General features: G+C 39.9%; 1 protein-coding gene across 1 annotated transcript; it reads right to left on the bottom strand.

Moving 5' to 3' along the window:
- Positions 1 to 580: 580 nt before the first annotated feature.
- LOC136758578 (keratin, type I cytoskeletal 18) lies at positions 581 to 10665 on the bottom strand. The gene is made up of 9 exons (XM_066713082.1): positions 10564 to 10665; positions 9655 to 10024; positions 8190 to 8272; positions 7087 to 7243; positions 5721 to 5885; positions 4710 to 4835; positions 3116 to 3333; positions 2596 to 2624; positions 581 to 1019 (listed from the first exon to the last, which is right to left on the bottom strand). Exons 2-9 carry the CDS (start codon positions 10006 to 10008, stop codon positions 904 to 906), a joined length of 1248 nt encoding a protein of 415 aa, XP_066569179.1. The 5' UTR covers positions 10009 to 10024; positions 10564 to 10665; the 3' UTR covers positions 581 to 903.
- Positions 10666 to 12521: the final 1856 nt, after the last annotated feature.

Genomic DNA, 12521 nt, shown 5'->3' with positions numbered 1-12521 from the left:
TATAATGAGTTGATGGTACTGCAAGTATTTACTTTGATTAAGTTAGTGAATAAGCGCTTAACATCTAACTGCTTGGCTCAAGTCAGGACAGATGTATTTTCTTGGCAAGGCTGAATACTTTTCTTATGATGCATATGTTCCAAGCAGAGCGATTCATCCCAGTCGATCCATGACGACTTGTGCAACACAGCAGGGAAAAGAATAGGAAGATGCCTCCTCTTCCGCCTCCGCCGTCCTGATACACGGCACCCGCTGAGCACGCACTGGCCGACTCGCCCATGGAGTCTGGTGATCTCATTCACACAAGGCGTCTACCATCTCATTCTGTCAAAAGCAGCTGTGCCACCTCAGAAATGCCTTCTTGTACAGAACAGGTTTCTACACATCTCAAATGTAGCTGATATTTTCCACCCAGCTACTTGGGAGTTTTTCAAAATATTTGACATTATAAGCCATGCACTGTAAAATGTGTCTTGCACTTTGCTCTCCAACCCTGGATTACAATGCACCATAGCGGTAACAATTTGAAACTCAACCTGAGCCACAGGACTGCTGTTTTATAAAGGGTCATACATGAAAATGGCTGTAAAATAAGTTTATTGAATCAAGGATGAGTTTGACAGAGAAGGGAAGACCTATTCTCAGATGTAATCTCAAATTATATTCTTGGTGACAAAAAATGTTGTGGAACTCTATTACAGATTTTTTAAATTGGAAAATGTAACAGTGGAAAAAAAAACAACAGAAAAAATATAGCTTACTTTTTTAACCATAATATAGCCCTTCCATGATCACACACACTGAAGAAGAACAACTTATATATTTCATACCTTGCACAACTAACACAAAGAAATACAGTGAAATACATCTAGATCCGGGTTTGTAACAGAACACCATCAGAGCTCACTTCTTCTTCTCCTCTATCTGCTCCACTTCGCTGGATTCATCCACGATCTCACCGTTGATCATGGTCTGAGTGACGACCTTGACGATTTTCCTTGTCCTCACGTCGGGCTCCCCTGTAGACAAACAAAACAGCTCGGTTATCAGCCTGCAATGATTATTGCCTGTTCATGCGCTAAAGTGAAATGAATTGAACATTTTTTATTAATAAAACTTCTTCCTCACAGAATTTGTGACTCTTGTTCATTCACAATTAATATTTGATATAAAAAAAATCTAATGAAGTGTTGTTGTTTTGACATATTCATATTATTATAACTAATTTCAGCTTCATCAATGTAATTCCAAATTGGCTTCCCAAAATATTGACTACATTATAGAGAATACATTGCACTTCTCCATAACAGAACCCACTTTATATTCTGCTGTCAACCCGTACTGTAAAGAGTTATTTTATTATACTACTTAATATTAATTTACAACAATTGTAGTTGTAATGCAAATGTCATTAAGTGGAGAAATATAGAGTATAGATTCACTCTAAAATCAGCTCAAGTAGATGACTACAATTACTGTCCTGAAGTACGCAATTTAATCACAGTTAATACTGAAAAAATAGCGACAGATTCAGGGATGAATATTTTCACCACCCTTAACTCATAATGAGCATAAACAAGGGAAATGCAAAATGCTTCTTTATTTGTTATATTTTCTAGATACAAAAATAGATTGATTTGCATTGACCTATACTCTTGGGGGGGGGGAGGGGATGTCCAGGGGGGATTAATACAAATAAACAGATTTATTAAAGGCACAGTAGAAATGTTATATTTCTGGGATTTCAAATTTATCTGAGTCTGCATTCAACCAGTCAGGCCCCCAAGGCATGCGCTCTGTAGTGCCTTATATTTGTAAATACAGTTTCTAGGGGAATTATCTGGTTGCGGTGTCCGTTAAATACACTGTTTCATTAATACAGCTTGTATTTAAACAGTGCCTCCCTGTCAGGCTTTGGCAAAACTCAACAAGGCGCAGTGTGCCAGGGTTCAACCGTTCAAGGGCATTACATCATTCGCTGACAGAGAGATTAAGTCAGTTTACTCTAAGATGAGCCAAGAGGAAGTTACCTTCTGCTTTACCCAGATGACTGTCTGTCAAAGGCTAGAGTATACTGTAGCCTCTGCCAAATGAATCACGCTATTCCAACTGTTTTGGACAACGTTTAACTCACTATCACACACAATGGAGTCCCCCGGTTATTATATCCCAGACTGAGGCTGCTTTGATAACCACAGTTACCATTAAACAGTTAAACAGGAGTCACTGCTAGCATTACCAAGTAAGGAGTGTGACCCGTGTTGCTCAGGAATGTGATTATGTAATGCTGATACTGAAACTACATTAGCATTAACAGTTATAAAGGGCAAGGCAGGAAAAGTCTGCACAGGAGAGATTAATGGTTGTGCGGCTTATATGGTTTCCAGCCCTGACCCGTGAGATAGCAACGAGTGAGGCAAACAAACACAGCGCTTTAGTACAATTCCCATGCAATACTCCATCCTTATCACTGCACACTGTGACACTGTGGACTGCACAAGTAAATGAACTTGCAGGCTTCAGCTACAATTAAAGTTGATTCTGATGTTTTTTTTGGTCTGTGCAAAAAAAAGAAAATAAATCAAGGGTACTTACGTTTGGGAGGGGGAGGTGTTTCCTTAACCCTAAAGGAAAAGGACAATGATGTTACTTCATTTGTTATAACTAATCAGCAACTGCTCTACGACTAACAATCTCCCGAGAAACAAAATACACAAGGTCTGGTGGTAGTTGAGATCGGTGACGCATTGATATCTATTTCAAGGTGACATATTTTAGTACAAGCTGTGAAGCATAGCTGAATTTATCTTTAAATATAAGCACTCAATCACTAATAGACATCTTAAAAAGATGCAGGTGGAGCCAACCGAGATAAAAAAAACCCTGCTGTGTTTACTAATTCTCCACCCAGCATGCCATACTGAATCAATTGTTGACCTTTGTGACCTTTGTTGTAGTCAAAGGACAGCAAAAAATTTGGTTTTAAAAATAGGGGTTGCCAATCCATGTCATTTGGGTGGACCGCAATAGTCCAACTAAAATAGACCCACGATGGTTCAACAAAGTTTGTGCCTCTCTCTACAGAGGCCTATGACCCCACCCAGGTGATCCTTACACTTCCTCTCCCTCCAGCAGGCGCCTGTAGGTGGCAATCTCTAGCTCCAGGTTCTGCTTGATGCGCAGCAGCTGCTCGTACTCGGTCTTGCTGCGCTGCATGTCGAGCCGCAGCTGCGAGAGCTCCCCCTCCAGCTGGCTGACAATGCCCTGCAGCCGCTCTATCTCCAGCCCGTACTTCTGGCTGGTCTCACTCAGGTTGCCCTCCAGAGCGTTCACCTATGGGTAAAAAAAGATCAGCCCTGTTACAGCCTGTTTCTTCACCCCCACAGCCCTTCTTGTGGTTAGAAGTACTGATTGAGGATTGATGAGCATGGAAAGTGTGCTCTCTGTCTATCCAACGTTTATGAGCAAGGAGCTTTTTAAATGTCACTTTCCACACTTAACAAATCATTCATTTCCCAACATTTTTCCTTTCCTTAATTATTTATATATTCATATAGTCATTGATCATGAAGTGTGTTGGATATTTGCTCAATATGGCAACAGATACTGTCTCTTCAGTGCATAAGTGCATCTTCAGTGATCTTCAGTGTTGACAATGAAAGCTTTACTGCTGATCGAGAACAATCGAGAAGTTCTGAGACTTGATCAGATTCTGTAGGAATATATTTCAGGATTTACTATAACCACGTACCACACCTAGTTGGGAAATTATGTCTGTATCGAAAAATATGAAGAAAAACATGCAGTAGTTTGTGGCATAAAAACGAATCATCCGAGGAAACTAATTAATATTCTACAGCGCAAACTAACCCAAACCAAACAAAGAGCATGCGTTCACATGTTGTTTTTTCCATGTGTCTTGAACTTACACAAACATTTCCAACCTGGAGGAAAGCATAGTGAAAGAGACATTCCAATTAGTTTCCCTTGATGGTGGCTTATAAACACTTTCAGAGACATACTGTGTTGACAGTTTTTTATGTCCTCCTGTATGCTGATTCAATGGTTTGCTGCATATTTGCTTCAAAACACAGCAACTCAAATCACTGAATGAGACTTGTCACCTTTTATAATGGTAACCGTTCAATGCAGCAAAAATTAAGAGTCTCTCTTTTAGATACAAAAGGGATGTCCCTTGTTTACAAAGGCAAGTCAATACTGCTTTTATTTAAACAGACATCATCACGACATGGCCATTTGATCTTGATTCATTTACTGCAAACAATGTCTGTGGAACTGGTTGCTCTCAGTTGGGGTTGGGGCACAATAGACTACAAAAGTGTCTTCCTGTGAAAGAGACACGCATACAATGCTCGTCCTTGACTGTGTTTGTTTAGTGCTTTCCGTATACTGCCAGCATTTACCAATCTGTCTCCCTTCTTTCAGAATAAAAGGAAAACAGTAGCAAGTACAGACTCCGAGTCAGTAGCTGAAGGATCGCAAACAACAAGGTATTAGCGGAGTTCTTTGTCTTGCTGTGTCTCGTTTCTCTTGGAATCAGAGAAAATGTGCAGGGCCTTACTTATACGCTTGGAACAGTTAAGGAGCCAGATCTGTATCGAGGGGGGTAGTGTGGGGCGGGCATGGCCGGCATTTATTCGGTAAGGGGGCAGCAGCAACGGGAGGGGCTGCAGAGGACTGGGCCGTACCTGTTTGCGGAGGCTGTCCAGCTCGAGCTCCAGGTTCTGCAGGAAGCGGCGCCTCTCGTTGAGCTCACTCTGGGCCGACCGCAGGGCTTCATTGCTCTCCTTCACCTCCACCTGCACAGACTCCAGCTGTGGGCACACAGACACATCCATTAAGCACGGCAGACAGCTGGCGCTAACCACACACTTCATTAAACGTCGTCCAATATTTATTTACATGTAAATATAGTCACAAGAGGAGAGGGCAGTGAGCCAACTGCCAGCTGACTGGTTCAGACAGCGTGCGCCTTTTAACTTTGTGCATTTCAATATCTGAGCACTCCCTCGTAATTCATTTCCATGTCTGCTTATTTCAATTTTCATTTCTGCCCTGAACTGCAACCATATTAATGCCTTTTGAGCAGCCTATCTGTTAATCCATGTCTTGTTGAGATAATATTAAAGACTATAGGCACTTGTCTTTTGCAATAGCCTGTGTCGAGTGCAGCACTATCTTGGCTATTTCAGAGTTTGTGTAGCCCGGAAACTCGACATGCCAGTTTTGCTGTGCTTTGCTCTTAGTTATCTCATGCTTATATGTGTGGATACCAAATGGCCTTGCATTAACAGACTCTTCACGAACAAAGCTACAACTGTAACAGAATGAGCCAGCAGAGACCATATCTACTTCACCAAGCTATTCTGCAAACATCGCTTTGTCATGCAATATTAAATACCGTGGCTTCTTCACACTGAAAGGCATGAAATGGGAAATACTCTGAAATATATCTGGGGTGGTATTATAAAAAGGGGTGGTATTTATCTATCATTTACAATAAATGAAACATCCCTGATGACATTATATTATGAAATGTGGAAAAATTCTATTTGAAAAAGAAAAAACAAAACAAAAAAGTTAGAGACATTAACTTTAGATGAAGAATCCTACCCATATGGCTAGAACCACAGGGCTGGTTAATGTAAATTATATGGAGATGACTGATGAGCATCTTTATAAATGAGGGCATTGCTGACCTTTTTCTTGTACCAGGTCTCAGCATCCTCCTTGTTCTTACGTGCGATGCCCTCATACTGTGCCCGCAGCTCGGACAGCACAGCTGCCAGGTCTGGACCCTGCATCGCATCCACCTCCACGCTGACCTGGTCCGTGGCCAGTCGATCCCGGAATGCCGCCACCTCCTGTCAACACAACACAAAGCCCCATCAGTCTGGTGAGCAGAAGATCACAGGTGGGAGGGGGGAAGGTGGGAGTGCTGCACACCTCTACTGAGACAATAAGCATCTCAGTAAGACGTGGGGAGAGTTTCACATAAATTATTAATCCCGCATCTGCAAGTAGCACCCGGTACAATACGAGAGCTGTGGCAGAATTACACCTCCCTGCATGTAATTCATCGTGGCAGGCTCCAACTGATATCATAACTGTGAGAAACCCCACCCACTCTCCAAACAAGCCAGTCTGTAAGCATCCATGGTCTGTTTTCTCTGTTATGTTTAATATATAACTGTATCTACATGCCAAAGAAAACAGGAGGGATTTTGTGTTTGAGTTTGGATAGCCTGTAAAGATCATCCTCTGTTGCCCTACCCAAACAGCGATTATCACTTAATTACAATATGGCTTTACAACAACACATCTGCCTTCCCCCTTATAACACACCAACAAAAGGATGGGAGAAATATCCAATGACAGATTCCTGGCCTCCCCTTATCTGGGGTTCTCAAATCATATAGTGGCAGGTAGAATTTACATTTGAAAGCTCATAATCGTATTAACAATAGTCCAACACAATGCTTCTAGAATTGGATCAAGGATATCCTCTGATAAATAGGGGATTTGCTCCCTGGCAATATCCCTGAATAATCTCTCAAATTAATCCACCTTTTTGTTTTCTTTCTATGATTTACAAAAACACACATTTTTTGAAGATTATGATTCCTGTTGAAATTCCAGAGTGCAGCGGTGCTGAAAGAAAGGTTGCATAATGGGTTTCTCATGTGCTTTTGGATAGTTAAGCCTTCCTTTCTTAAACACCTGGAGGCTAAATTAAATATATGGATTCATCTTTAAAGTAAATAAAAGCTCAAATATGACTACTGTCTAAAACCCAATCTCCATTTTGTGTAAAGCCTGTATGCCATTGGAAGCTGCCGACTGGAGTTCTTGCTGTGAATGGTTTCAGTGGTTTCAGCTGTGAGAATGAACTTGCTGTTACTTGACGACAAAGCACTTTTGGGGTAACATCAAGGGTCACCAAACACATTTCTGGTAACAAATCAACAGATCCATATCATGCAAGGGTCAAATATATCATACACATTTACACATCTTATGGGAATCTGTATTTTTTATTTTTTTTATTTTAATGAATCACCCTACCTCATTGTGGTTCTTCTTGAGGAAGAACAACTCCTCCTTCAGGCTGTCCAGATCTCCTCTCAGAGAGACAATGATCTGGTCGTGGTCAGTCTTGGCCTTCCTCAGGGCCTGGCAGTCCCTCTCCACAGATTGACAGAGCGCACCTTCCGATTCCCACCTGCACTCAGGGCCAAGAAATGAATAATTTTAGGAACCAATTAACAGGCATTTCCTGTCAAGTTAATTTCAATGTGGTAATCACTAACAAGGGCTGAATGAACAGCAGGTTCAAAATTAATTTTCAGTTGAGGATATTTCACAATTTTATCAAGATATTTTGTAGATGTAGATAATGTGGAACAGCTTTGGGAGACCTGGGGCATTAATAGGTCTGGAGATATATGTTTTTAAATATTATTATTTGGTTACAGCATTTGAAGTCTGTTTGACAGGCATTCTAAAATGGGTTTGATTAAAATAAAGTCAGACCAGACGCCTCAAAGACAACTGCATGACCACTTTTTTAAAACGAATTTAGCTCTCTCCATATAAGGCTTTGATTTGGCCAAGTTCTAGTAGCAATCAGATTTGCATCCTACCTGATTGCCTCCCATATGAAGCCCTCTTATAAATAATTTCCCTAAATGTGAACTGAAATACTGTAACAGCTGATCTCTTTTCTGCCTGAAAGTGGCCGTGCAGCATTCAAACAAGAAAAAACGAGAGTGAAATAGTGAGTGACGATGAGCTAGAACTACATTTTAACCTTTCATTGCCTATTACTGATGTTTTACTTTCAGGGAGCAGACTAATCTGCCAATCAGCCACCAAAAGCCATGAGGATAAATGAGAACTGAATCAGCTGCAGAATTTGTAGCTGGGTGGATGTGTGACACTTCCTGCCAATTAGATAAAAAATATTTCCTGAAGCTACTTTTCACTACCTTGCTAAACCAGTCTTAACAAAAAAAAACAAGCATAAGCAGAATGCAGGAGGAAAATAACAGGAACGCAGCAGACAGTGCCAGTTAGATGGACTTTCATGATATCTATGTACTTTGCTAAAAGTAGTGAACTCATCCCCAGAGCAGACTGACTTGTTTGCTTTGAAGGAACACACTTACTTTACTCTGAAGTCATCAGCGGCCAGTTTGGCATTATCAATCTCCAGCAGGATTTTAGTGTTTTCCAAGGACTTCTTTTTGACCTAAAAGGGCACGGAAAGAGAGTCTTCAGGTGTTCAATACTGAATGTTTATTACTATATTATTTTATGGTTTCATATTTGAACTGGCTGCTGTAAGAGACTTTTATTTTCTTGCGTGAGAAGCTGCAATTCAATTTAGAGCACGAACACAGGCTGTAATATACTGTAAAAGACATTTACATTCTAGAAAGTTCACACCGACTGTTTACACACCACAAAAGCAAGTACTTTTTTAAATCCTTGACCAAGTCCACAAATCAGATATATCATGTAGGTCAGTATACCGTAGCTTTATCAAATATGGATTTTATAGTTTGTACGAAAAAAAAAAAATCCCTCCGTATTTTAAAAGATGTTGTCAGCTGTCTATGACCAAAAACGCAATGCCTTTGTAATACGCTGACCTTGTCCCTCCTTTGCTGTAACTGAAGCATGCATACAGGTGCACACCCTAAATTGAAAAGCTCTTTAACAAGTATCCGTGCCTAAGGTAATCCATTAAAAAGTGGTCAAGCAAGAAAGTATTATGTTCTTGGCACTTGACTCCATGGAATAAGATAAGGTTTTAATCCTGACATTAGTAGAACATTAGCTGATGTTAAGCTAATATTTAAAATGGAAACCCATGTTTGATTACACACAGCACTACAACACCGTGGTATATAAATAGACACAGAGATTCTTGTCCCCTTGCCAAAGAACGGAAACAATAAATGCAAATCAATAAATAAAAAAGATAATATACCAATAAAAATGTAAAATAACACATAACGTTTAAATCTAGTTTATGTATTTCCTGCTGATGTAAAACTAAGGTTAATGTATTGATTAATTCATTCATATTGCATTTAAGCATTAGACAGAACCTTGATAAAGGCAGCTCACTGGCTTTTAAACATAATTGAAATATAATGATCACCTTTGCTATCTATTTTTAATACACACTAGTTGAGCTTCTTCACACATTTACCATATATTTGCATAGAAATGTATTTTGCAATAATAAACAGTCTGCTCTGAAGGAGGAAGGACATCAGCAGCTGAGATTTATACTAAATATGTAACTACTTTATTCCTATTCTCTGACTGACTGAGTTTTCACATTCCACATCACAATCTTGATCATTAACGAGCAGACTTAAAGGTATACTACCATGATTATGATCATTAATAGTATAGTAGTAGTGGTGTATTTAAGTGTTAAGTGATAACAAAACAAAGGCTGCGAAAAGACTCAGGAACCCTTGAGAGGGCTGGGGCAGGGGACACATTTACCTGGTTGTCAGGAGCTCTGTGACTAACTAATAGTCACAGAACTCAAAACTAATAGGAGCCTACAGAAAAGTTACAGAGCAGATGAGGCCGAAATCACCGAAAACTCACCTCCTGGCTGAGGACGTGGGCCTTCGCCATCATGGCGTCTATGTCTCTGCTCTTGGGGGCTTTCTCGATCATCCACTGCTTGATCTTGAGCTCCAGCTCAGCGTTGGATGTCTCCAGGGAGCGCACCTTCTCCAGGTACTTGGACAGACGAGTGTTCAGGCCCTGCATGGTTTCCTTCTCATTGGCTGCCTTGCTGCCATTGAGGACCAGGTTGTTGAGGCCATTGCCCCCGGAGCTGGAGTAGGAGAGAGAGCTGGTGGAGAAGGAGAGGGGCGCCGGGGCGCTGCTCCAGCTGCTGTCTCTCAGCGACATGCTGGAGAAGGAGGGATAATGGCTGATGGATCGCAGGGACATAATGGATGTGGAGAAGCTGAGGGGCAAAAAACATTTGACAAAATAATGAAGTGTTATCAATGATTAATGAAAGTGTGAATATTTAAAAACAAAATTGTTATTTTTAGTTAAAGAAAGTTAGAGAAGGAAAGAGAGTGAGATAGAAGGAGGTTGTTTTACAGGAAAGTATTGTTTCATTGAATAGTTCCTTTAATTTAAATATTTTAGAATATGCAAAATGCTTCTGCTTAATAAGAAAAGGAATACTTTTGAAAGTATTTAAAAAGAAGACAGACGTTCTACAGTAGAAAAACTTGACATAAAATTATTTTGAATTCAAACAAAATGCAACATGAACACACACACATATATCTCACCATCTGAACATATCAGTAGTTACATTTAAAAACAATTTGAGATCAAATGATTCAAATTAATACAGAAATCTAAAAAGATTAATACTAGAATTTTCATTTTGAAATACTTATCTAAGTATCTAATTTCACACTATGTACACACACCATACAGAATTACAGTGCTCAAGCATTATGCTCAGAAAGGAGGTTGGTTACTCACCGAGTTAAAAGTAAATGGTATCTCTCAGGGAAATGGTAGCCTCTTCTGACCACTGCAGTGAGGCCACTTATAAAGGGCTGCGATTGTACATGTCATGGCAGAGGGGTGGGTACTGCAGGGGGCGGGGCTTCAGGTGAAGGTGTGTGCTATAGGCAGGATGGGAATACACACTCTGTGAAGGGAAGGAGCAATGTAATACTCTTTACACAGTGAGAAGGCAAATTAAATATTTAGTGCAAATATAAATACGAGCAGCAGCACCTGACGTATCTTGTTGCTGTGAAGGGTTAGCAAAAAAAATACCAGGAGACAGCCTTCCTTTCACAGGCTTTATTTGTACTGGAGGGGGGTATATCTGCTGCCACCCAAAAGTACAAGGGTATCAGAGTAGAATTTGTTTAGAAGATGTGCTGAAACACAGGAATGGAACAGAAACATTAATGAGGTTCATTCAGTTTTTGCTTCCACATTCCATTAACTGGTTTTATTTACCATCAGTGTTGTGATTGTGAGTAACTGACACTACACGTTAGCCATAGGGTATGTCAGAAACTTTATTTTTGTGATTAATTCACATAGATAATGCTGTACCAACTTTCAGCCATCAGCAGTGTGCATTTCAGAGAAGGGTTTAAGTTTACAACGTCCAAGCTGTAAACTGTACTGTATATAAGTTTTATGGAAAACAAACATTTCTGTAGTTTACACATACTTGAATCTTTTTTTTTACCAAGTAATATGTAACTAACAATATTTCAAAGTAGGCAACAAGCAAACAATAAAGATTATAATCGTTATCCCAAATCAACACACCCAGAATCATTATGTGTGTCGGTTTCTGGGCAGTCAGAAAATACTTAAACTTATGATAGAGCCAAACTGCTGTGTAATAGAGCGTGCAAAATTAATTCCCCAGGCTCCAAAGCTGCGAAGAATGAATGTGGGCACAGACAGGTGACTTCTTCTACAGTGTAGTATATGAACTACATTGAATAAATAACATTATTAATAAGTTATTTAACCTCAGCTGTTAAATAAGTTGGACAAGCTCTTTAAATCCTTATCAGAACTGCTGTACAACTTTCTACAACTAAAGATAAAAAGCCTGTATATTTATAAAATGCTTACCTAATGTCAGATGATGGTTTTTAGATATATTTCATCATACTGTCATTGTTCAGATCTTTTTTCAGAAGAGCCTATCCTTTGAGAAATTGTGAAGAGGAAGTCTCCAACCCAGACATAAGATGAATCACTTTGGACTTCTGAAACAACTTGCCCAGGGGCTTGTTGTGGCGAAAGTGGAAAAAAAAAGTAGTTACATTAGACATGTGAATTATGATGATTTATGGTCGATGTATTGGTACAGTTAAATATATTCAACAGTTTCTGCTTTGCCTTCTGTCATTACAGCCATTAATTAAGATTTCTTTGGGGGCGTTTATTTGTCTTTCTATCAAAGGAGCTCACAAACAGACTAGGTACATATGATTCTGGCTGCTGGAGGTTATACCCAGCCACGTGCAGGAGACTAGTATTTCACACTAGTATTTCATAGAAGACCCAGCCCTTACTTGTAATGAAATCATTTACTGGAGGGAGCCCCCTTAACTTGGTGAATCATTCTTACATCACAGAATCACAGGCATTCAACACCTGTTTGTGGAGCCCCTGTGAGATACGTCAAGGGCTGTTCATTTGCAAAGCATTTTTGCAAAGGCTGGGACTGAGAGAGTATAATTATATGTGTAGGAACAAAAGGCTGGTGTGAAGTTGATTTATGGCCGAGACTGCAAGAAACACTGATTTCCTCATTAATAAACAGGTTGACAGGCTTTATGTCTGGCTGCGTCAGGCCGAACCACATCGTTTTAGGACCCACGGCTAATCTCTTCGGCATGCCACAGTATTTCCCATAGTCCTGATTACTTTGTTACTTATGTAAAAAATATATATAT

The sequence above is a fragment of the Amia ocellicauda genome, chromosome 9 (assembly GCF_036373705.1).
Source record: "Amia ocellicauda isolate fAmiCal2 chromosome 9, fAmiCal2.hap1, whole genome shotgun sequence".
NCBI lineage: Eukaryota > Metazoa > Chordata > Actinopteri > Amiiformes > Amiidae > Amia > Amia ocellicauda.
The sequence above is the reverse complement of the archived record's forward strand: the minus strand, read 5'-3'. Positions and strand labels throughout refer to the sequence as shown.